Source organism: Typopeltis vanoorti, chromosome 13 (genome assembly GCF_054136105.1).
Source record: "Typopeltis vanoorti isolate ZY-2024b chromosome 13, IOZ_Tvanoo_1.0, whole genome shotgun sequence".
Taxonomy (NCBI): domain Eukaryota; kingdom Metazoa; phylum Arthropoda; class Arachnida; order Uropygi; family Thelyphonidae; genus Typopeltis; species Typopeltis vanoorti.
Window position 1 is genome coordinate 118178038 of NC_143561.1, and position 27301 is coordinate 118205338.

A 27301-nucleotide genomic window follows, 5' to 3' on the forward strand; every position below is an offset into this window, starting at 1 on the left:
TTGAAGAACACACTAACAAGTAGGGATAGAGAGGATATTGTTCCCCTATATATTGTCTGAAAAGATGTGGAAGGAATGCCATGTACATAAGGATGATGTCAGTTATGAAAATTATAAGGAGCAGGCTAGAAGAGTTACAACTGTTGGCTGAGTATGAGAAGAAACTGGCTCAGCAAGCTAAAGACAACTAGAATGAATTTCTGTTGAATTCAGATGGTATGTCATTGACAGATGCAGAAGATATTGTTCAACTAATGAGTGCCCATTTTGCTAAACCTGGTATATGCAATATGCAACATTGACCTCACTTCTACCTCTTCACTAGATGAAGAGACTGAGGAGGAGGAGGTACTAGAGTTATTGCACAAACTGAATTAGAATTTGACAACAGGGACTGATGGGATATCAGCATGAATACTAAAAGAGTATTCAGCTGAACTGGCTATTCTTTTGACCAGGCTATATAATTTGAATCTCAGAACAGGGTATATTCCACAGGAGTAGAAAGAATGTATGGTGTAAGCATGATGTAAAAACTGATGTATAATTGTTATACATCATATATACTTATATACATTATATATAATGTTAGTTATCCATCTAGTTATGTTAACTAACATCTTAGTTAGGGCTTGCATTAAGAATATATTAGAATCTCTGCTTTGCGATGAACAGAGTGGGTTTTAGAATGGAGCAGAGGATGGTTGACTCAATTATCAAAAAGTGGCATAAAGGGAATGTTTGTTTGCAAGACTTAAGGTTACCACAAGGATCAGTCCTTGGTCTGTTATTCATTCTATACATTAATGACATTGGTTTTAATATAGCTGTTTGCTGATGATGCAAAGATAGATAAGGGTAATCAGGAATGCAGCTGATATGCAGTACTTGCAAAATGATTTGAATAGGCTGGAATTGTAGGCGTGTGAAAATGGCCATCATTTCAACATTATTAAAAGTAAAGTTACGCACTTCGGTGGGATTATGATAGAAGAAACCGATCAGTCTAGGGATTTTGGAGTTTAGTAGGTAGGAAGTTGAAGGGATATGTATCAAAATTGCAAATACAACTCAGAGTATAATTGCAGTGCTGAAACAAACCTTGACATATAAAGATAGGGAAGTTGTTTGATAAGGCCTTTGCAGGTCTGGTGTCCTGGTTTCCTGTAGTAATTTTGATACAGTAGAGAGAGAGAGAGAGAGAGAGAGAGAATGCAAAGTCAAGTGTTAAAGATAATATTGGAATTATGGAATACTGATTATAAAGTCAGATTGAGAATTTGTGGACTGCAGACACTAGCAAACAGGAGACAGAGTGTTGATGTTATTGAGATTTACAAATTTATGAAAGGGTCATACAGGATAAGAGTAGATGGAATTGTTCATTTTATGGAAAGTGGGGAAAGGACATGAGGGTATCCTTGAAAGTTGAGAATGAATACTATCAAGAAGAGGGTGAGAGCTTGATTTTTGTCTCTTAGATTGGTTCATGATTGGAATGGATTGCCATTGAATGTTGTGTATGCAGGTTATGTGAATAACTTTAAGAACAGGTATGACACCTGGTGCAGGTAATATGTGGCCTCCCTCAATTAGTTCTTGACTTCCTGGTGGTCTCTCTTAATAGTAATAAAGATGACATGAAAACTGTTGATAAATATATTCTAGGTATCTGGAGTAATTACTTGGGAAGAGTGTTAAATGAAATATGAAGCGATAGAAAACATATGGAAACCTTAATTAAAATTACTGATATTACCAGTAGTTTGACTGCACTGTGTTAATGATATGTTTGCTATGTGGCCTCATGGTCCAGACATTCGATACATTTTTAGTTCATCTTAACAGCCCAATATCCTAAAATAAACTTCACCATAAAATAAGGAAAATAACAATTGTCTCTCCTTTTTTAGATAGACTAGTGACATGTTTCCTAATGGCTTGATATCCTTTTCCATTTACAGAAAACTCACTCATATACAGGAATGTATTTACATAAGCAATCACACCCCCACCCATCCCAACAGTATGGGCATCCTCAAAACGCTTACTCACTGAGTCAGAGCTATTTGTTCAAATGACACAGCCCTTGAAACTGAGCTCAGTGACCTTCTCAACACCATTTTAGCATTGGCTAAAATGGTGTTGAGATTACATCCATTATAAAATGTTGCAAAACTATTCACATCCCATATATTAATGGTACGTGAAGAAAATAACCAGAGTTCTCTCAAGATGTGATCCCCATACCATTTTCAAACCTGTCATTTGTCTATCTTCTTTCATTCTCCTAAAGATTACTTTTGTCTTCTTGCACATTCTGCAGTGTTAAAAGTTCCTTGTGCCTGCAATTTAATGTACTTTGGAAAGATTAGTAGATCAATTAAGATCTGCCTTGAAGAACATCCATGATCATCTGTATGACCAGTTGGGATTGGCTGATCATGCTCTGGATATTCTTTCATGTAGGATTAGGTGGAGGAAGACATTGGTATACAGGGGTGTTCAACCTGTCGATCGCGGAGCGATTTTTGGTCGATCTCTTGTATATTCTCCTTACTCACAAATTTAATTAAAACTAAAAACATAATATTTTATTTATCATTATTTTGTATTATTTTTAATTCGCTTTAAGTGTATTGCTATTGTTTAATTATTTTTCGTTAAAATTGTCAAATCAGTAATTTTCTTATAAGTCTGGGTAAATGAATTGATTTGGATCAGTGGAAGTCCAACAGCGAGCCGAGTGAATATGATTATAAGCAAAGTGTAAAAACTCGATTGTAGCTTAATATTAAATATTCCAAAGCACATTACATTGATTTTTTACTTAGGTTAAGTCCCATGTGAATATTGTAAAAAAATAAACTTTGTTTGTCTCTGTATAGTTTGTATTAGATGTTTTTGTAAATAACTCTTTTGAAGCTAACTGTGTATACTGCTTTAATAAGAATATGTTAGAGTGTTAAAAACAAAGCCAATGTTTTTGTCGCCGAAGTTGTACATGGCGGCATTAGAAAGATTGTTATTGAAACTTGTATGTATGAGAAAGGCTTGCAAGCTTTAAGATGAAAGACTCATACCGATTCTTTGGGGGTTGCTAAACTTCATGCGAGGTCTCAGAGGAGGCCTAATAAAAAGGGACTGAAGCAAGCAGAAGGGGTCCCAGTTCCAGAATTGCTGTCAGAGAGGAGGCCGCCCGATCCAGAGTTACCGTCAGAGAGACTGCCCGGATCCACGTTGCTTGAGAGAGAAGTTTCCCACTTCCAGAAAGGAGCTTCTCGGTTCGAGACGTCGCTAGAGAGAGACTACTTCTAGGCTGCACTACTTCTATGCTCACTTAGTTTTGCATGGTCCCAGGGTGTGGCTGCTGATGCACTCTACCAGCTACTTGGAGCCATGAGCGAGAGTTGCATGAGCAGTGGGGACTTTATCCAACAGGGCTTAATATTTAGAATTAATATGCAACCAAAATGATGTTACTGTAGTCTGTTGTAAGTGGTTTTTAGGGATTCATCTGAAACCAATTCCAAAAGCTTTTCTTCTTCTGAATTTGGTAATAACGATTTTTCTTATCCACCCAAATCTCTTCTCTTCCTGAGAAAAATACAAAGACTATTTTGCATGCCTTTAAATGTTGCTTCATATATTTTGCTACAGATTTCGATGAGACAGAAAGGAATCATATTATCTCTGTCAAGTGCTCTGATGTGTTGCCTCTGCTGGATGCTGGAGAAATAGTCATTTCTTATCTTCTTTGTATATGGAGAGATGAATGTCCTTATGGTTCAAGCACTCATTATGGCTCCTGCAGAATCCATTTCACATTAGACAACTTAGCTTCTTCTAGTAACATTCATCAGATATATTACTTTCCTGAAATGTGAAGTTTCTGCCGTGGTGGAATATAAACCTTTGAGGTTTATATTCCACAATGTTGCTTTTCCTGATCACATTTTCTCTCGACCATTTAGTTCACATTCCACTCAAATGCAATAACAAGTATGCTGAGCTGCATATCATGCAACTTGTACTTGAATAAGAAAGCAAAGTACTGTACCATGTGTAATTTACACAGGTTCTCCAAGTTCTTTGAAAGCTCTATTCTCCTGTTACAATCTACATCCAGCACCAACTACTGTTGCATTAAAATGACTGATAAACACTAATTGGAGAAGATACAAGTACTTTTCAATCTCCTGTCTCATTTCCAATGATTTCAGTGTAGCTTGGATTTCAGCTTATACACCTAGATTAAGTCTTCATATGTAAAATAAAGGCACATAATCTGGGATCTTTGAATTGTAGTTAAGAGTCTTTATTTGGTAAAGACTCCTAATCTGAGGGTATATGCTTGTACTGAATACCAAGCCATGATGAAATTATGGGAAAGGAAACTCCATCTTATGTCTCAGCTGGTATCTCCTCCAATTACTGTTTTAGTTATAGACTATTTATAGACTACAGACTATATGTAAAATAAAAACAAATAATTAATCAGTGGCAATTAGGAATGGCAAACAGGAACTACAAATAAATTACATGAGATCAAGCCTGAAATTGAACATTGACAGCCTGATAAACAAGAATCACTACAAGAATCACAAAACAGAACTTCCTCCATAAGGAGGAAGTTCTTTTTGCATGACACTGCATGGGTTGCAGTCATCTTATACATTCTTTATGCAAAGATTATAACACTTCTCTTAAAAATTGCATGCATCCTATATGTATCGGACAGAATTCGCTAATTATATGTTTCAGCCATCACAGTAAAATATGTATGAATGTTAAATACCATTCTTGAATCAAGTGGTAGCATTCCACAACAATATACAAGAATGGTATTTAACATTCATACATATTTTACTGTGATGGCTGAACCATATAATTAGCGAATTCTGTCTGATACATATAGGATGCATGCAATTTTTAACTTTTTACAGAAAATCAGTTCATTTTCTATCTGTATACCGAATTTTATTATTTCTCATTTATTGTTGCAGAACATTTTATTTATTTGTTTTTATTTAACACCTTTTTACACATTTGTTTTCTTTCTTGTAGAAAGGCTTATACATTGGCAACACATGAACTATTAAATTATTTAAGGAATTTACAATGTATACTGGAATATTATTAAAAGAAACTTTAATAAATACTTAATATATTTCGGCAATGTCACATTGCCATCTTCATGGGAACATACAAATATGACATGCATGCAGGCACTATAAAAAGCAAATGAGGTAGAAGAAAACTATGCTCTCAAAAGAGAGAAAACTATGCTCTCAAAAAACTTTCCAAACCTCAAGAAAGTTGGATGCATGAGACTGCCCCAAATTTGGAAGACTTATATCATGAGAACATCAGCCCAACGGCCAAGACAACCCAATATAGCTGCTAGGGGCACCATTAGGACTTTAGGAACAACAATAGTTTTCTCTTTTCTTCCTCATTTGCTTTTTGTAGTGCCTGCATGCATGTGTCATATTTGTATGTTCCCATGAAGATGGCAATGTGAAATTGCCGAAATATAGGAAGTATTTATTAAAGTTTTTTTAATTAATATTCCAGTATGCATTGTAAATTCCTTAAATAATTTAATAGTCTTATGTCATCTTGTGTACTATTTGAACATTAGATGTGGTACAATATGACTAGCTGGCTATATACTAATAAAATCCAAACCATCTAACTAAAACATCCTTTGTAATGATCACCAGTTTCTTCTGACCATTCTCTATGTTATGGCAGATGGTTTCCTTTCTTTGGATTTCTGTACTATTGCCAGATTACATCAGTAAAATATTGTACTTTTTACCAGAAATGCAAGTAAGAACATCACAAATTACATGTTTATTGCATTATTATGACTTGTTTATAAGACAGCAAGAATTGCTTGATTTATCCCCCCCCCCCCCACACACATCTCATTATACAGGTTTGGTTACAGCTGAAGTGGCTAGCTTCTCCACTTTCCAGCCTGTAGGCTCATGTTCAAGTTTCACCATGATAAAGTTTACAAATATGTGTGAATGTTTTGCTTCAGTTTTCATTGTCCATTGAAAAAACACTGCCATGTTTATTTGAAAGCTTGAAGTAACTTGAAAAAAAGTATCGTGTTTGGTTTTTAGAGCAAGGTTTCTGGATATGCTAATCTGCAGTCTCCCCAGAGTGCTAATATGCTATTCCATGTTTCCTGAGTAGAACTGTCAATAGGCAACTTGAATTGTAGATTATTTATATAATTAAGATTATTGAATCATGAACAGTTAAAGCTGAAATGTGATTGTTTAATGTGATAATAACATGGTGTTTATTTTTCTAGGGCTATTACAAGGACACAGTTGAGTTCTACTTTGAAGGAAGAAATGAGTGCAAAAATTTTTGGAAGAAGTGCATTGAAAATCATACCTTTTTTAGGTGCAACGAAGTTAAGAGATCTTCTCGACTAAAACCAAAAATATTTAGTAGAGGATCTTCTTTTAGGTATTCCTTCCTTGTTCTGTTCTTTGAGTGACTGTAATTTAAGTTGTAGGCTGATGTTACTTACTATTATGTTGATCATGCTGTCTTATATCAATCTCTTAATTTTTTTGTTTGCATAAGGATTACCACAAAATAGTGATGTAATGTTAGATTTGTATCTGCATGGAGACTACATGTTTTATTAACAAAATCACAATTTATCCTTTAAGATTTCTACTAGTTTGATGATCATTATAGTGCATTTCTTTAGGAGAGCAAAATTACTTGATATTACATTACTGGAGTTTGCAACATATAAAGTAAAAGTGTCTGTAGTGAACATTTAAAATTGTTCAGTTAAAATTTAAAAAATGGGGTGGTAAGGCTAGTGAAAGTGCTGTATGAATGAGAAACAGTTAGCTAGTGAATCAAAAAAAAAAAAAAGTACAGAGTTTTTTCAATTCTTCTTTCACTACACGTTATTCCCGCTTCCTATGCAGGGTCCGCTTGTTACTTAGATGCGACTTCTTGTTAGTACCACTCCCAACTAATCTATCACCTAGCCTGCCGCTGGGGGGGGGATATATTTTTGACTGTAGCAGTGTATGTTCATGGGGCTGGTTTGCCTGCTTGCAGGATGAAAAATGCCAGATAAACTGGCAGAAAAACCCTACTGCCTGCGCCCAAGACTGGCTGACTTGGCTATGGCTGAGGAAGATTCTCAAATTCCTCACGTTTTCGACGAATCGAACCTGGGACACTCCTTCCTCAGTCATATGGTTGCGAAGCGCAAAGCCACTAGGCTAACCGCGCGGACAACAGAGTTCTTTCAATATAATTTCAATATAGCCAGCAAAAAAAAAAAAAATTCATCGTAGGATGACACTGATTGGATAAAATGGTATAAGGATCTAAATTCAAAAAAACATAGATGGAATGTAGAGTATACACTTAGTGGGTATATAACAGAGTTCTTTCAATATAATTCCAATATAGCCAGCACAAAAAAAAAAAAAAAAAGATTCATCGTAGGATGACACTGATTGGATAAAATGATATAAGGATCTAAATTCAAAAAACATAGATGGAATGTAGAGTATACACTTAGTAGGTATATATTGTTGGAAGTAGAGGAAATAAGAAATGTAGATGTGATGGTGAATGCGGATTTAAAGTTTAGAGGATACATTACTAAAATTTTGAGGAAAACACAACAAATTCTGTCACTGATATAGAGGATGCTGACTTGTATTCTCCACTGGTTTTCAAAGGGTTGAAGTGATATTGGAAAGAGTCCAGAGGCAATTGACTAAGGTAGTTTCTGGTCTCTTGAATGTTGAGTATGAAGTAAGGTTGGAAGATGCAGTTTACAGAGTCTAGTAGATAGGAGAAATTAGAGTGATATGATAGAGATGTACAAGTTTATACAGGATTGTCATAGGATTAACATTGAGGAGGTTTTTCATAAAATGGTGGGAGATGAGAGGGGGACAAGAGGTCATTTCTGGAAGCTATATAAGGAGGGGTTGAACAATAGAATAAGAGGCAGGATTTTTGCATGTAGATTTGAGAATGATTGGAATGCATTGCCTGAAAGTGTGGTATCTGCAGAGAATTTGAATGCATTTAAGGCATTGTATGATGAGCTGTGTGTAAAGGGATCTCCCACAATTAGTCTTTGACTCCATGGGGGGTCTTGAGATAATAATAATAAAATAGAAAAACATACTTAATACACTGTGCTACATTCATGAAAGATTGTAATGCATATAATGTGTGAGGTCTGCATATATACTAGATTTTTGATTACCAGACTTGTAGGAAATTTCCTTCTTTTTGTTTATTGTTGAATTGATTGGGATATCTTAACACATAATAATTTCTTGAATGTCCTGACAAATTATAATCAATATAGGTTGTTTATGTGATGCTACAGCACTTGATTTGTCTCTGTTGTATGTGTGAGGCCAGTCCCCATTCATATTTTTTTTTCTTCTCCATGTCTTTTATATATTTAGACATGAATACTTCTCCTGATTTGACTGTTTGCGTCACATAGCACATTCCACACATGGGATTTTATATATATCCTTTGCTTTTTTTTGTTGAATGGGGGAGTTTAGGGGGAATGAACAAGACTTGAAATCTTATTTAAAGTGGAGAACATCACTTTATTCCTTAATTTTGTGTGACACTTCGGAGATCTTGTCTGTGACATTGAATTCAAGCAAATGATATCACTTCTCTGTATTCATGATTTTGTATCAGTTTTTGAAGGCACTTTTTTAGGATGTTCTCAGTCTTTTTTATGTGACACCAGCCTTGTAGTATATCCATACTGTGGGTAGGCTAAGAATTTTTTTTTTTTCAGTTTTTAATAATTTTATATATTTTTTGCGTTTTTATTCATTGTTTTTACCAAGTCCAGAAACCATTATCTAGAGACCTTATTTAGGGTGTGCTTAAGGGTCAAAGCTGTATAACTGTGAGGAGATCTCCACATAGCCTTTAAAGGAATGCAGAGAACTGACCAGGGCTTATGACCTAATGTCCAATCCTCACCTTCTCATGGTGCGCCCTTTTGGGTATCTACCTGGATACTGAACGAACGAGGATAGGCTGGCAATTTGGGATTTAGCCAACCAAATTGTATTCTTATTGGCTTAAATCAAAATACAAAATGATGGTACAACATGACAAAATTTCATGCCAACTGGGGCGTCGCCCGGTTAAACAAGGCCCCCGTTGTTTTCGCCAGGAAACCAGGGCGAATAGTAAAACGTCAGCTACTGGAACAAATCTGAAAACACACCCCAACTCAACATCACCAGAGTTAAAGATTGGTACTATCAATATAAGATGAATGAATGGCAAAGAAATGGAGCTAGCTGAGGAATTAGATAAGTACCAGATCGACATAATAGGGTGACTGAAACAAAAAAGACAAAAACTGGTGAGATCTTTCTGAGCAGTAAATACAAAATGTTATATTCAGGCAATGACAATGAAGGAAAAGAAGGAGTAGCCATAGTATTCAACACAAAATATGAAACTAATCTTCTTGAATGGCAGGCATTCTCAAGTAGAGTGATGTGGGCAAATATCAGAATGGGGAACTGGACAATGAGACTTATTTGTGCCTATGGTCCCACAGAAGGTTCTACTAAGGTAGAAGTGGAGGAATTTTTTGAGGCTTTAGAAAAAAGCAACTGACACAATGAAAAAGGAAAAGTTGGTCCTTGTTGGAGATCTAAATAGCAGAGTAGGAAATGATTGTCAGATATACAAAAATATTTTGGGAAAATTTGGAGAAAAGAGCAAAGCTAACAATAATGGCAAATACCTGTTGGATTTCTGCTCAGGACATGGACTGATTATTACTAACACCATGTTCCAACATAAAAATGTGCACAAATTCACATGGAAAGAAGAGGCAAGGAATAAGAAAAGTCTCATTGACTATGTTATTGTTGATAGTGATGTTTTCTTCCTGGTGCAGGACACCAGGTGTACAGAGGATGATTTGAAATTGGAGGGGATCACTATTTAGTCTTAAGCAGAATAAAATTGAATTTCATATTGAAAAGAATGACATGTAAGAAAGTTTTAAAGCGAATAAAAGTTGAGCAGCTCTCAGATGTGAACTGTAGACTAAAATACACAATGATTATTGAAGAAAAAAATGAAAGTGAGAACAGGAACCAAACCTTGGAGATTCAGTGGCAAGCCTTGAAGAAAACCCTGATTGATTCAGCCAGAGAGGCATGTGGTGAGGTTGTCTCTAAGGATAGAAAAATCTAAACTCCATGGTGGACACAGGAAGTTAAAGAGCCAGTGAAGGAAAAGAAGAAAGCATATCAAAAGGTTCTGGAAAATAAGTAAGCTTTTGCTCTTAGAGAATACAGAGACAAATGTAAGGAAGCTAAACACTGTAAAACTGGCTAAACAAAAGTCATGGGAGGACTTTGACAGGAACATAGAAAATAAATATCAAGAGGGTGGCAAAATATTCTGGAGGTTGTTGAAGAAGTATAGAAATGGAGGAAAGAGTGCTGTAAAAGGAGTTAGACTAGATAAAGGTGAAATGAAAACTGGAGAAAAAGATATCCTTGAAGTATGGAGTAATTACTTTGAAAAATTGCTAAATGAAACAAGCAGTGATAGCACAATGGTAAAAAACACTCAACAGGCATACAGTCAGGAATACATATCCATACTTGAAGTAGAAAAAGCCATCAAAGACTTGGAATGTGGAAAGGCAGCAGGAGTAGATGATATTCAACCAGAAATGCTGAAGTATGGTGGTATAAAGGTCTTACAGTGGCTGCACTGCATAGTTCAGAAAACCTGGACAGAAGGATGAATTCCCAATGATTGGAGTAGTGCTCTAATAGTACCCATATATAAAAAGGGAAATAAAACTGAATGTGAGAATTACAGAGGTATTTCCCTACTGAGTGTTCCTGGTAAGATTTATGCAAGCATACTTGAGAAATGGTTGAGAAGAATTGTGGAAGAAAAATTTGGTGAAGAACAAGCTGGATTCAGGCCAAATAGAAAATTGCTGCCCTTTCGTGGTTTTTTCTTTATCCTTAGGAATAAAAAAAAAGTCACCTGGAGAGAGAGATTGGGCAAGTAGCGAGGCGGGGTAACAACTCACATGTTGTTTTTTTGTTAAGAACTGTTGGACAGAGAAGGGTGTGTGGGCTGGTGCATTGTCATGGTGCAGCAACCAATCTCCACTCCTCCACATTTCTGGCCATTTTTGTTGCACACTATCATGCACTCTTCTCAAAACGTTGAGATAAAAATGCTGATTCGCTGTCTGTCCCAGAAGAACAAATTCTTTGTGTACATTCCCATTCGCATCAAATAAACAAATCAATCAAATGTCAAAACAATATTCAACTTGATGTGCTTTTTTGGATCTCAGTCGGTTTTCCAGTTTCCATTGACTTGATGCTTATTTGATTTTGGATCATAACCATAGCACCAAGACTCATCCCTGGCCACAACTTTTGAAAGAAAGTTCTGGTCATTAACATCTTGCTCCCTGAAATCGCAGCAAACATTCACATTATTTTGTTTTTGATCCTTTGTGAGCAAACAAGGCACAAATTTAGCAGACACGTTTCATTTACAAATCTTCTGTTACAGTTTGGTGGCACGAACTCCATGACAGATTCATCTCTTCAGAAACTTGCTCAATGGTCTTTCAGCAGTCTTCATTGATTGCTTGGGAAACCTTTTTGATGCTTTCATCATTTGTACTTGTTGAATGTCGGCCAGATTGTGATTGGTCTTCATCTGACATGAACCCATTATTGAAACGGGAAGAACTACTTAAGTAAAACCTGCGTTTTACCTACAGCATCATCCTTAAAGGCTTGCTGAAGCATAATAATAGAATCAGCTGCAGTTTTATCCAAAAGAAATTTTATCATGAAATTGCCAAACTTGCTTTCAAGCACTACCAAAGAAAGCAGCCAGAAGAACCACGAACCAGTTCACTCAGGATGACGCCACTTGCTAGACTGGTGTAGAAAACTGCACAATCACATTGCCTAGTAGCATCATCTATAACTAGAAAATGTGTGCCTGCCAAGTTCAGATTTTGGTTATTTTTGGATACTCCATTATATGTCAAGGGAGATGTAAACTCCTTAGCATATTCCTTCAAAATGCATGGTGATATATCATCAATTCCCACACCCTTATTAATATCAAGTTTGCTTAATTCCCCTTTATATTATGCATAATTAAGCAAATTTAATTCCCCTATTCCTCACGCACAGTCAGTCTCTCCTTCTTATCATCCACTGCTCTCAAACTCTCCATGATGTCCCATTCACAACGATGAAATACCTTTATGAGCCTCATTAAATAAATCAATTATATCTCCTCCCAGCAGTTGTTCTTATACCATTTTCTCCAATCAATGCCATGCTACCATAATCATTTTATTATTGCAGGCTACATATTGAAAGAACTTCCTAGGATTTTTTTGCTTTTTGGCTTTATTAATTAGCTACTGCTCATACTGAACTTTTGCTACCCTTAACAAATGAGTCATCCTCCTTGCCTGTTGTTTGTGAGGCAGTTTCCTCTACTCTTAAAGCTATCCATAAATCTAATTAGTTCATACCTTATGATAAATTCTGGAGGCCTAAAAATCATAAAATGGAACTAGCTTTTCTGAGAGAAAGAATTACAGTCACTAGAGCTGAATTAGCATTAATTAGTTCATACCTGTTTTTCTTTGAAAGCAAAAAGATTATTTGTGCAAAATTTTCTTAAGAAAAATCATATTTCTTCTTTCACATCTTCTCTAAAATATCAGTTCCCTTTCTGTTTCTTTGAAATATAAAGTTCCCCCTTTTCCTTGAACACACAAAAAATTAATCTCTTTCAGGTTTCAGTTCTTACTGTGATTCATTTGTTGCATAAATTATCAAAAGGAGTTGTCCATTGCTTTGGGAGAAACCATATATCACTTTTACTCGTATGTAACTACAACTTAGTTTCCTCTGACAGAAATTTATCAGTTAATTTTAGGATAACTGTTTGTTTCCCCTCATAATGCTCTTTTCCACCTTTTGGGCTTAAGAATTTCTTTAAACTCACCCTAAACTTCATTTCTTCATTCCTCCCCTAAACTTCCAATTTTCAGAACATTTTGTTTGTTCTAATCAATGCAATAGGTGTTTTATTATTCTCTCACTCATTCAACTTTCTCTTCAGAAGTACAAACTTCATTCAAGTGCACTACTGCCTGGTGTGTCAAGTAACATGGCAGTGATATGTAAGTCGCTTGTTGTAAACAAGACTATGGTTCTTTAATGACTTGAAAACGTCATCGAAAGTTCAATATTTTCTTCTCTTGAGGTTACATTACAGAAATAAAAAAAAATAAATAAATTAGAGATTAGTGATTTTTACAAATAATTAACATTAGTAAAGAAATTTCTGATTACAAGAAATAATGCATTTTTGTTATATATTTAGGAAAATGTTTACATATAAAATAAAACTAAGTTATCCTTTTCTTTTTATTTAATCAAAAATTGGCTGCCGCTAAAAATGAAAATTAAAATAATATAAGATAATCAGATATCACTAAATAGCAGATATCCTACATAGGCCCATCCTTAGAAAAATGGTGAGGGGGGGGGGAATAATAGTGAAAGTATTATGAAGGACAAAACTCTACAAGTCTTTTTTATCTTCTGTGTGTATTACACCTGAGAAAATACCTGTTATGGAAACATTTCATAACAGCTAGATTCAACTGATCCTGATGATGGCATACTACTGGTTTCTGAAATATTATTCTCTAAATCCGGATTTACAATCTGCTCGATATCGGGGCTACTGTCTAATTGTATATCCTCCTCAAAACTTTCCTGGGTAATATTGTCAACCGAAGAGATTTCTTTAAAAATTACCTGTTCCTTATTAATACTTCTCAACACATCAACTATATATTGAACCCTTTCCTTTGATAAAAATTGTCCAAATCATAATGTTTATTAGAATCATTCTCAAAGCTTTGTAAATTGTACTATGATTTATTTTATTACAATGTTCATTATTATACATTTGACTTCATTTAACATTACTACTCTTTTTACATCTTTAAATTTTTTGTTAAGAGAAAATGAAACAGGACTAACATATGCAGTAGAAGTAGCAGCCTTTTCATGGTTATTAATTGGATTTTCCACTGAGTCTTCAGTTGTGGCAGCTCAAGATAAAATATGTCTGCTACAACATTTTTCTAATAATAGGACCATAAATCAAGGGATAAATTTCATTGAATTGATATTTACTCCTTTTAGGAGATTAAAGCAGTTTTCATTTATTTATTTTTTAATGATGATTCCATCCATCAAAGGTTGTGAACCTATAACATGTTTATACCATGGTTTAGCGGCAGACTGGTGTGTAGAGGAATTGGAAAAAAGTATTTACTCTCATTAATAATGAGAAGATTGTTGTTATTATTATTGTACTGGTACCTCCATGGAGTCCGAAGACTCATCGCAGGAGATCCAAATTATCACCATAATCTATCATACCTCTTCTTGAACCCATTAACAGACTCATAACCCTAGCACCCACAACTGACTCTGGGAACCCATTCCACTCATTCACCACTCTCCAAGCAAAAAATCTATTCCTCACACCCCTACTAACCACACCTTTATTCAACTTCCAGGGATGACCCCTTTTTCTGGCCTCTCTAACCAAGTGCTGAAACATTTCTCCTGCATCAATCTTCTAAAATCCTTTAAGCAACTTAAATGTTTCTATCATACCCCTCTTTTTTTCTTATCAACCAACTTCCCCAATCCACACTCCTTCAATCTATTCTCATAGGGAACATTCCACAGGCTACTCACCTCTGAATCCTCACCACTGCTGCCTCATCCCCAAGAAACCCAGGAGACCAGACTTGAGCACAGTAATCCAGATGTGGACATATCATGGCCTTATAAAGAAAGGCCTTGATATGTCCACATCTGGATTACTGTGCATATGAATAACAACTTCCTTTTCTCTACTTGTTAATGTGTTCTTCAATAGCAAGGAATCTTATGGGCTACCTTAGCAACGTTAGCAATATGTCCTCTAAAACTTTAACTCTCTGTCTACCACCACCCTTAAATCTCCAGCTTTATCTGTTTCCTGGAGTACGGTGCTATCAATGTGATACACAGCTTGTAATATATTTATCCCAAAATGCATAACTTTACATTTCTCCACGTAAACTGCCCATTATCTTTTGTTCATACTGACAGTCTATTTAAATTGTCTTGCACGCTCTCCACATCACCTTGATTAACTATTACTCTACTTAATTTTGCATCGTCAGCAAACAACTGAATATTTCTTTTCAGGTTATTTCCTATATTATTTGTGTACAAATTAAACAGCAATGGGCCCAGCACTGAACCTTGCAGCACACCTGTTTTTGCCTCGATTCTGCCCCTCCGTATGCCACTCTTTGATATCTGTCCAGCAGCCACCCTCTTATCCACTTAACCAGTGTCATATCCATCCCCACATGTTCCAATTTGTGTAACAGAATTCCACATGGTATTCTGTCAAATTCCTTTGTAAAATCCAGCAGAATCACTGTGTAGCCATTTCCTTTAATCCAACTCAGTTGTCACTCTATTATATAAAGTAAGTAAATTATTAAGACATGACCTATCCTTCACAAGGCCATGTTGCCCTTCATACAGTATTATGTTTTTATCCACCCATTCTTGAATTCTCTTTTTTACCAATTTTTCTTGTATTTTTGCCACCACACCTGAGATACTCATTGGTCTATGATTTGCTATTGCAGTCTTAGAACCTCCCTTATGCAAGGGAAGAGGAGAAAATCTTGCTGACCCTGCTTTCAAGTGATGAAAACATCATTCATGTATTCTCATCAAAGAGAAAGTGAATGATTAGCTTGAGATAGCCAGTTGTACTATGTTTTTTATCCATTGAGTTTATACTCATTTTGTGATTGGGTTATACTAAGGTGCTTAGGTTCTTGGTTACTTTTTTTTTTCCTTATTGCTTAATATGCAGGCAGTCACATAGAGATCTCATTTGAGACAGACCTCTTTTTTATACCAGATAGTAGTTAAATGTAGAATGGAGGTATCTTCCAGTTGGTTTCCTGTAAATTGCATATATAAGTTTGTTCTATTACAAGACTTCCAAGAGGAGATTTAAATATGGGAAGGAGTTCCTATTTTCTGATTGTAACATAGGTTGCTTAAGTAGTTTGTAAATTCTTCTAGTTTATTAGATCTTGGTATTATTGTTATAGTGTTATTGTGAGTGTTAAAAAAAAAAAAAAGCCAAGCAATTGTCCCCTTCTTTTTAAATGCAGTGTAGGTGTTGGCTTTATTGGTCATACTCTCCATACTGTAGTTCCTACTTAACATCCATCTGATCACTGGGAATCCATAGATGCCATATGGGCACTCCGATTCTTGGTGATGTGCCACACCATGCCCTGTTGTATGCTTTTCTGGAGGCTTCAACTCTCTGAAGATCAGTCACTCCACACACATCATCCATCCATCCATCTTATTAATGGTCTACCCCTTCCTCTTCCAGGAACTTTACCTTCTATTACTGTTCTGAGAAGTCATCCTTTCAATATCCTTAAGGAGCTATAAAGTTCTACTGATCTTTTCTAACACCCATTCATTTGTATGGTCATGTATACGATATCCTCAACAGCCTTCTGTAATACATCTCGAGCAGCTATCCTTTTCTTATCTGAATTCTTTCGGTTCCAAGTCTCACATCCATAAGTCGCTGTTGGAAAAACAACTGCATCCAAAATCCTCAACTTTGTTCCCATGGAGATGGATTCATCCCGCCAGATTTTAGACAAGTCTCTGACTATTGTTTTAGTCATTCCTTATCTTCTTCTGACATCTTCTTCACATTAATTATGAATTCCAGGTACTCAAACTACCTAACCTACCAACTGGAATTTCAGGTAATTCCCATCATTCTCCCTACACCCTGGACCTTTTCTTAACCAGCTTTTATTCCATAGTTGATGTTAACTCTTCTCATGTCATCTGTGACCATAAATTTGTCCATGTTTTTCTTCAGATCATCTTTCTTCCAGTCAGTCTAAGTCTTGTATCCTCTGGCATTACATTGGTGGCAATTGGGATGATCTTTAGGATTTATGTGGCTTTTTTTCATGGTCTGATTATTGCTGTCGCTCTCTGGATCCAAGCACTCTGATGTAATAACTGAAATTATTCTTTGCTGGGATGAGTGCCTTTATTCCACTTTCAAAGTTCCTGACTCTTATCCAAGCATTGGTTTTTCAAAAGATGCACCAAAGTAGTGCAAGCTAAATATAAGCTCACTAATAGCTCAAACTTAAAATGGCAACCTCTCATTCAGTTTACAATATAGCCCCTAACAATTGCCACAGGGGGAAAAAATTCGAAGTTGCACTTTGTCTCCTTTTCCCTCCTGCTCAGATTGCAGTCAAGCTTTCTAACCCCTTTCCAAGGCCGTTGGGCAAAACTAACTTGTCCTACTCTATTCCTTCCTCTCACACACACTCTCTCTCTCTCTCTCTCATCCCAATGGCGACAATACATATGAACTTCATTTGCTTACACTTGGATAAAGGATTAAACAAGAATATAATTTCTTGGCATCTTTAATTTATTATTTCCTAAAGTTTCCTGGAGATAAGTCAGACCTCTTGGCATCAGCCTTCTCCTTCAACTCTGGCTTATATGACTTAGGCAAATCTTACTCTACTATTCCATGAACCACCCTTGGTATGCCTTTTTATGTTGAGCCCATACATGAGAGGTTGGTTGAACAACCTATAGTACGTTAGTACCGTATATGGATAGTGGGTTGGGAAAGGAGAACTTGTTTACATTTGATTTAAAAGACTGTATATTGTATTCCTTGGAAAATGCATCAGGAGGAAGACCGTTACCAGGGATGAAGGAGGAAAAGAAACTTGTTCTGTGGGTTTCAAGGTGCACTGTGAAGAGATGTTGAGCAGCAGCTGCATGTGTTCAAATGGGCTTAGTATTAAGTGGGAGAATTATTGATATTATTTCAGATGCACATTTGCCATGGAAATGTTTATAGAATATATATATATTGCAGAAACCAAACATCTGTGCAAAAGTAGGAGTGAGTTGGTAAGAGATGGGTTATTAATCAATCTAATTGCTCTCCTATGTATTGAGTCAAGCATTTTGAGATAACTCTCAGACCCTACTCCAAATATGACATCAATATTCCATAGCTAGGTGGATTTGTGATTTGTATAAGGTTAACAGCTGTTCAGAAATGAAGTAATATCTTGAGCAAAAGAGAAATCCTAGTTTTTTTAGAAGCTGAGGATGTAGTGGTTGTGATGTATTTATGGCAGGAGAGGCTAGATGTGTGGGTAATTCCAAGAAGAGAAATCTCAAATTGTCTGGAAATTTGGGTGTTGTTCAAAAATAATACTGGGAGAAAATGGTTCTTTTTAGTGAGAAATAATACAGAATTGGATTTTGCTTGCATTGAAATTGACAGGATTATCTGAACCTTGGAGATCAGAATTGAGAGCAGTGGTGGTTGATGTTCTATAGGTTCAGGTGAGCTGTGTTGAGTAAGGTTTATCAAATGAAAGGGAGGAGTGCAATGTGCTGTCCTCTGCAAAACTGAAGTAAGTAACTGATTTATATCAGGAAGAGAGTTGGTGAACAGAACTTGTGGAACCCCAGCATTAGTTGAATGTTGAGAGTATAAGGAGCCATCCACCATCACACATAGTTTGTGCCCAGACAGAAAGCTGGCAATCAAACTACAGAAGTTCTGAGACTGACCAAACAATGGAAATTTGCTTAGTAAGCCTTTGTGTCAGACCTGGTTCAACACTTTAGAAATATCAAGTGCAGCCACTTAAGATTCACCAAACTTCTCCATGGCATTTGTCCAGAGATGCATGATATATGTAAGTAAATCTCTTGTTGATTGGCAGTGATGGAATCCATATTGGTGGTCATTTATTACATGGATGCATTCAAAGTAGTGCAGAATTTGGGAATTGATGATTTTTTCCATTACTTTAGACAGGACTGAGGTGAGTGAGATAGGCAGTAGTTAGATGACAGTGATTTGTTGCCCTTCTTGGGATTAGGTTTGAATATATGCCAATTTCCAGGTTGTGGGATAGATACCAGTGGAGTAAGAGAGTATATAGGTGACATATGATAGGAGTCAGTTCTGGTGCACAAACCTTCAGGACAATTGGAGGAATACCATCAGGGGCAGGAGACTTTTTTTTTGTGTCTAATTTGGACAGTATTTTTCTGGTCTCTTTCTGGCAAAAGGATATAGGTGGCATCTGGAATGGTTGACTGGCATTTACCATTGACAGTTATGCATGCATTGGAAGCAGATTGTGAAGCCAGGAGATTGGCTTATTCTGTGGGTGGTGATACAGTAGAGCCATCTGCATATGTTAGGGGTGGCAATAGTATTGGGCAGAAGTTACGACCAGTTGGTTTGGTGAGAGACTAAAAGGCTCAGCTACCATTTGGACAAGCTGCTAGTTTCCTGCATGAAACTCTGTTTGGAAGCATTAATAGTTTTCTTGCATCTATTTTCGGGCTTGATGTGAGCTAGTTATGGTATGCTTAATTTTTTCATTTTTACAGCATTGGCACATCTTTTGGAGAACCAGGGTTTAGTTAGGGAACAGCAGTTCAGAATAGTGTGGGGAATGTATGTTTCCATGCCAGTGGGATTGCTGTGGTGACACGTTTGTTGCATATGTTTGGGCTGGAAGCAATAGTCCAGCCAAGAGAATGAGGCATAGAAGTCATGGAGGCCGTCCCACTTGGCAGTGTTATAATGCCAAACCTCTTGTATGGGAGTGGCTGTAAACGTTGTTGTATTGGGGATGATGATGAATACTAGACTGTGGTCAGAATTACCTAGGGGGCCCCCCCACTTCATTCACTGTGTATTTGTAAGGGTTTTTGGTGAGGAAGAAATCTAGGGTGTTTGGGGGAGTGATTCAGGTTATCTGGTATTCCGGTTAGCATGTGAACAAGTTGTGTAAGGTTGTTAGTGATGGCAAATGTTTCAGCATCTCTGCCTGCAAGATTTATACAACTGGAGGAGGAAAGCCAGTTGGTGTTGTGGACATTAAAATCTCCTTGGAGGATGATTTCGCTGGGATATTTTCAACCAAAGAAGTTCAAAGTTGGGCGATTCTAGGTTGGGTGCTCTGGAAAAGTATGTCAGAGTGGTGTATGTGCAGATACCACCCTTGGGTCGAAAGGAGTTAAAGAATGTGTAGTTTGGAAGGTTGATATGAATAGTGCTCTGTGGGGATGTGATATTTTTGATAGAAGTACAAAATATCCAGTGGGCTGATAAGTCCTCTGGCCCAGATAACATATTTCGAGTTTACTCATGAATTGATATCCAGCATGTATCTTTTCTCCTTTACAAGCTATCCTATTCATGTGGCATGTATTTCGCAGCAGAGAATCAGGCTTTTATCCAACCTTACACAACTTTTTGACAAAAAAGTGAGATAAAAGTGAGCAACATAACCATTGTTTCATGGCCATTATCAGTACTCGAAAAGTGAGGGAGAAGATTAAAGACCTGTTGGTTAATTAGTGATCACCAATATTGATTCTATCATTCTCATTCTTTAGCAGACATCCTGTTAGTCTTATTCACCTTTGAACACAGGCCATGAAAAGGATTGGAGAATCTCATATGGCCACTCTTGATATTTTCAAGTCATTTAATTGAGCCTGGCATTACTGCCTTCTTTCCAAACTGTCATCTTGTGGTTTCATCTTGCCCTTTTTTGAGTGGATTGGTAGCTTATTTTCTGGTTATTCATTGCATGCTATGGTGGATATTTCCCTCCCATGTGATTTTTCCAGAGTACACCAAGGATCTGTGCTTTCACTTACCCTTTCATCTACATCCCAGTGATCCTATACATTTGAGATCTTAAAGCTATGACTCATTTAACCTGCCGTTAGTAAGGCGGGGTGTCACAGACCCTCAAAGATATAGAAAAAAATAACTGCCACCTTACTAATGCCAGGTTAAGCACTACAAGGTTTTGTAATGACAAAGAGGAATGGAGTGCACTATCATCACCATAGTTAACACAACTGGCTGTTATATGCCCCATTTCTCTTTGTCGTTCACAAAATATAGTTGTACTCTGATGATTAAAGCTTCAAGATCTTCTATGGACAGTGCATTAAACATTGATCTAGTCATTTTCAAATGATGTAAAGAAAATTTTAATGCAATCAAAATCACTTTTCCTCACTCTTGATAACATTCCTTTCAGTAATCAAGATAATTTCTTTCTTCTTTGTTTGATAGCCTATCCTGATATTAATACATATCTAATGTCTCTTCTGCCTCCATAAACATAGAGTTCACTGGAACAAGACGAACTCTTGTCTTGTTCCAGTGAACTCTTATAAGATCTTTATAAAAGTTCCTGTGAAACATGACTCTATTGTTCTAATTCTATACAGATCTGATGATATTTTTTAAATCTACTAATTTTTCCTAAATTTATATATATATATATCTTCTTCTTTTCAACCGTTTTCTGTCCACTGTTGGATGAAGGCCTCCTTCAGTTCATTCCATCTTTCTCTGTTCTTGGCAATGGTTGACCAATTTTTCCCAACAAAATTTGATAATTGATCACTCCACCTTCTTTTAGGACGTCCTTGGCCTCGTTTCCCTTCTTTTGGAATCCAGTTTGTTAGCATGATGGTCCATCACTCATCTTCTCTTCTGGATAGATGTCCGGCCCATTTCCATTTTAGTTGCTTGTGGTGAAGAATGATGTCAGTGATATAAGTCTGGCTTCTTATCCAGATGTTTCGTAATGTTACAAAAACAGTTGTGGAGGAAGTAGAAGACAAGTTGTAGTGAGCAGATACACGAAGAATATAAACTACAGGCCAGCAAAGTGACAAGCATGGTTAAAAAAGAAAAGTAGAATATGAAAGAAGGTTGGGTAGTCAGGTCAAAGCAAATCCAAGGTAATTTTTCTGCTATGTGGCTAGCAAGAGTGATACTGGTTAATACTTGTTAACAGTTATGGTAGCAGAGTAGCCGTTGCAAATGATATAGTGGAATTGTTTAACAAACACTTCATTAGTGTATATCATAGTTCTGTGAATGATGTTGTGCAACATGTAGAAGGGAGACAAGGATTAGGAGAATTGAAGATGAAAATATCAGAGGTGTATAAAGTGTTGCTTGGGTTAGATGTTAATACGGAGTTGAAAGAAGACAAAATAATACCTTTCCACAAGGAATGGTTCGAGAACAGAAGTTTTCAGTTATAGGCTGGTCTGTATATCCCTAGATGTGATTATAGTGCTGGAAAAATTGGTTAGAAATAGAATACAGGACCAGGGTGATGGACATAAGATTCTCCATGATGGTCAGTATGGGTTTGTGAAGGGCAGGTCTTGTTTTAGCAATCTGTTTAGATTTTATGATAAGGTGACGAATGTGTTGGATAAGGGAGATTCATATATAAAGTAATTTTCTTAGACTTTATAAAGGCATTTGATAGATTACCAGATGACAGATCAGCTGCCGAAAATGGGATTTATTTATTTATTTTTTTTATTAAACTTGATAAAATATACATTGGAAGATAGACAAGAAAAAGGGACTTTAAATATTATAAGAATGTATATTACAGAGAAAAAAAAAAAAGGATTTTCTTTTTAGATATACAATAGAAATGAGGGAAAAAGATACATTAATGGTAGACAGGATTTGTCTTTTCAATAACAGTCAATATTACAGTTCAGTAACACTTTTAGTTATTTTTCAGCTGAAGTGTATCGTTGTCGGTAATCCAGAACAGGGTACCAGTTGGATTCCACTCCTCTATGAATTTTGCAACAGTTCCTGTTTCTTTGTAATAATCAAATTCCAGTGAAAGCCTGCTTTGTACTTTCCAACTAAGGCTACACATGAGGGTTTGTTCTGATTCAGTGATGGATGGATGTTGTTTCTTGTGTGCTTAAGATAGAAACTGTAAATGACGGCCTTGGTGCAGATGAAGAGGAAATTGCATATTCTGTGTTTGTTCTCTTCTGTATGTACTAAATTCCAGTAGTCTTCTTGGCTGTGTGCATAGTTACAGGTGCTAGAGGCTGTATTCAGGGTGTAGGTGATCATCGCTTTGTTTGCAAGACAGGTTAGATATGTGTGTTCCAAGGTGCCTGAAATTTCGCAGAATAGACACTGGTCTCATTCTTTTAGCTGAAATTTGTAGAGCTTAGTAGGAGTTGGCAAGATGTTATGCCATAGCCTCCACTGTATGTCGGTTTAGCACACCTCGATTTATATGGACGATCCCATTGAAAACTGGGTGGCATGTGCAGCTTAGTAGATGAGAGGGTTAAGGATGAATATACGAAGAGCGAAGTTGGAGACACTGATATAAGGAAGTGGTATATTTTCTTGTAGTTGGAGGGAAGAATTGGAAGTGAGGCTTCAGATGATGCAAGATGAAAGGTTAGCTCCCTGCAGTTTCCAGAAGGAATACGGATTCCCTGGGGTGTAGTGATATCTGGGAAGGCTTTTATAATAGCAGCTTGCATCAGTTGATATTGCTTTCAATTTTGGGGTTTTTCAATGGTAGGCATGTGAGTGTTTTCCACTTTAGCATCTGGGTCAGGAGGTCCCTTATGATTCTTATTCTTGCCCAGTTCCATGTAGGGAAAAGGAAGGGCTGGCCAGTTGTGAGACTTGTTATGTTTCTGTTCGAAAATAGTGGTTCTGTTAGTACTACTGACTCTGTTGATCCTGTCAGTGTGTGATGAAGTTCTGTATTTTTCCACTGCTGTAGAGCATCTTTGTAAAAATAAGGTAGTTTAGGAGGCAGTGGCACAGAACTGGCGATTCGAAGGATTGTGGAACGTGATCGCATCCTTCAGGATGATTGGACTGAAGTGTCTTTAGGAGAAGGATTATCCTGAAGGATGCAATCTTGTTTTCAAGGAATATCATGCCTTGACCTTCCTTATTGAGTGGCTTGCAGAGCTCATAGTATGTTGTCCAGCTAGTATTATTCCAGAGGAAACGTTTTATTGCCTATTGCCTTTTGAATGTGATGGAGAAAGTCTTCAGGGGGTGTTAGTACTTTGAGAGTATGCCATAGCACACTCACAGCCATCTGGTTGATTATTAGGATTCTTTCTCTAAGTGAAGACATTGAATGAATGCTCATTTTCCTAGCACTTGTTTGAATCGGTTGTGTAGCTGTGTCCAGTTCAGTGCATTATATATTTTGGTGTTGCCAAGGTGCACACCTAAGTATGTTTGTCTTTCATTTGACCAGGTACATTCAATCGGAGAATCAGTTCTGGCCTTCCATCTGCCTGTCCACAAACCAGAGGTTTTTGTAGAGTTAAATTTGGTCCCTGAGGCTTGTGCATATAGTCTGTGTGCTTCATCGGTTACTGTCATTTTTTCATCATTACGGATTATTACTGTGATGTCATCGGCATATGCTGATAGGCTTATTTTTTGATGTGGTTCTGTTATGCTGGTTTGTTTGGAGATCATGATGTTATGTACTCTTTTTAAGAAACGTTCTGTGCCTAGTGTGTATAATTGTCCAGAGAGAGGATGTCCTTGTTTGATTCCTCGAGAGTATGGCAAAGTACAGGTAAGCCTGTTGTTAATTTTTAAACAGAAGAGTGCATCTCTTTATAGCAATTGCATTGTTTCAATGATGAGAAGGCCATAGCTGAATGCCTATAGGACTTCATAAAGGTACTCGTGCTCTACCCTGTTGAAAGCCTTCTCCTGATCAAGGCTGACGAGTGCTAAGTTTTCATTTTGTCTGTTTTTTGCGATGTGGATGAGATCTCTTATTAAAAGAGTTTATCATGTATTGATTGTCCAGGAACAGAATAAGTTTGATGTCGGCCAATAACTTCAGGCAGTGTTGGCTTTATTCGGTTTGAAATAACTTTGGAAATGATTTTGCAATCTGTATTGATTAGTGAGATTGGACACCAGTTTCGGATGTCTGTGTGGTCTCCTTTCTTTGGTATCAATCATGCTACTGAGGTCATGACAGATTCTGGGAGTCCATTGAGGTAGGCTTCTTGCAGTGTTTTAAGGAGAAGTGGTTCGAGTTGATTGCAGAAGACTAGGAAAAACTCTGTTGTGAGACCATGGCTGGGAGATTTATTCTTTGACAAGGATGTGTATGCAGTTTTCAGTTCCTCTAGAGTGATTGGGTTTTCTGATTCCGATCTGTTGCAGAGATTCTTTTTGTTTTTTTCAGTATTTCGTGAATGGCTTGAAGGGATGTTCCTGTAGAGCTGTATGCATTATTGTAGTATTGTAGGATTTCAGAAGTGATTTTACTTGGATCCTCTGTGATGCTGCCATCTTGAAATCTAATAGCAGAGATGCAGTTTTGCTGCCTGGTATTTTTTTTTCCTAAGAGAGAAAATATTTTGTGGGTGCATCTGAAAAATTTATTTGTGTATGCTGCGATCTAAGTAGGGCACCCTTTGCGCATACTTGTAAGTGTCTTTGCATGGCTTTTAGGGCTGAATTATATTCAGGGCTTTCTTCTGGTAGATACTGGAGCTGTTCTTCGAAATCTTCGAGTTGTCAGATGCTAATGTTTCTCTGTTGATTCTTCTGGTGACTGTAGATCTGCATGAAGAATTTTATTCGTGATTTTAAGTGGGGCCACCATGTTTTCATTAGTTCTGTATTCATTCCATTTCAAGTGAGTGAGGTTAGTTATTAAAGCCTGAGTTTTTATTATATAATCTGAATCTTTCAGAAGGGTATTGTTGAAGATCCAATAGGCACTTCCTGATTTAGATGCTTCAAAAGATAATGAAAGTTGCAGCTTTATAAAGCAATGATCTCAGATGTAGGAAAGAATATGTGAGATGTTTCTAACTAGAGGAACAGTGTGTTTGGAGATGTAGTATCTGTCCAGTCATGCTTGGTAGAGAGGTCTATTAGTTGCTGTGATTGATGACCTCTTATCTGGATGCTGATGCCAAAAGACATCAATGAGTTCATTATCGTTTACTAGTGTTTGAAGTTGGTTTATTAATGATCTACGATATTTGAAGTCTGTCTTTTTCTTGGTCAAGAGTGCAGTTCAAGTCTCCAGCTATTATGATGTGTTCTTGATCAACACTGGAAAGATGGTTTTGAACAAAGTCCAAGATTTGTGATGCCAGAACATCCTGCTGTGGTATGTAGGTATTGAACATATGCAGGGTATTATGATTGGGTGCTTTTATGTGAGCATACATGGCATATCCTGATATATCTGCAATCACTTTAAGTTTGTAAGGGAATTAATGATGTACATCTAAGCTAACCCCTGCTCCATGGTGTTGTTGGGTTGCATAAGGCCACTCCGCCCATTTTCTACATAAATTGGATGAGGAGTTTATATTTGTTTCTTGCAGAAGTATTAGGTCTAGGTGGTATTTCTGTACCTGGTCAAGGACTATTCTGTTGCATAAAGCAGAGGCACATCCTCTTGCATTGAGTAAGTTGAATTTAATATTGGTCCTGGTATTGTGCTTGTAGTCCATTAATTAGGTAGTTGATTCGCTTGCTCCTGGTAACCTCTGCTCTTTTTACATTTCAATTTCTAATGTAGATCCTGAAGTTGAGATATTAGTTCCGGGATTTTTGTGGTGTATTTAAGGGCTATAGTTAATATGTGAGGGGAGCCTCACACTTTTTGTATGAATGATGACAGCTGTTTCATGATTAGGGGACCATCAGTGTGTGGAGGAAGTTCCCCCTCAGCTTCTTCCTCCTTTAAGTCATCATGTGGAAGTACAGTTTTCTCATCATCTGGGAACTCTGTTCCTTCTTTGCTGGCTGCAGGTGATGAAAGGCCATTTTGAGTATTTTCTTCTATCGAACAAGGTTTTGAATTAGTGAGAAACTGGGTTGGTGATTCTGGTTGTTGTGTCTGGGAATTGCTTATAATTAGTTCATCCTGGTCATCTCTGTTAGGAGGGTTCGTGTTTTCATGCTGTTTGTTAAGTGTTGCTGGATGTGTGACTTCGTTATCAGAGCTTTGGATCTCATTACTCTTCAGGCATTCCAGAGCAACGTGAACCTTGTCTTTTCCAGTTCGGGATTTTCTTGGCTCTGAAATTCGTGATGGGGAGAGGATTTTCGGTTTACCTTTTCCTATGCTATGATTTTCTTCATATACGATGTTGTTCTTTTCAACTGATTT

At 36.8% G+C, this 27301-nt stretch overlaps 1 protein-coding gene across 3 annotated transcripts in view; it reads left to right on the forward strand.

The window, feature by feature from the left end:
• The window catches only part of LOC150100495 (FERM, ARHGEF and pleckstrin domain-containing protein 2-like), a 726486-nt gene that overhangs the window by 182521 nt on the left and 516664 nt on the right, over positions 1-27301 (forward strand). For all 3 annotated transcript variants that reach the window (XM_090403005.1, XM_090403006.1, XM_090403007.1), the window contains exon 9: positions 6332-6492. In XM_090403005.1, coding sequence (XP_090259131.1) covers positions 6332-6492 — 161 coding nt within the window. The remainder of the gene's footprint in view (positions 1-6331; positions 6493-27301) is intronic.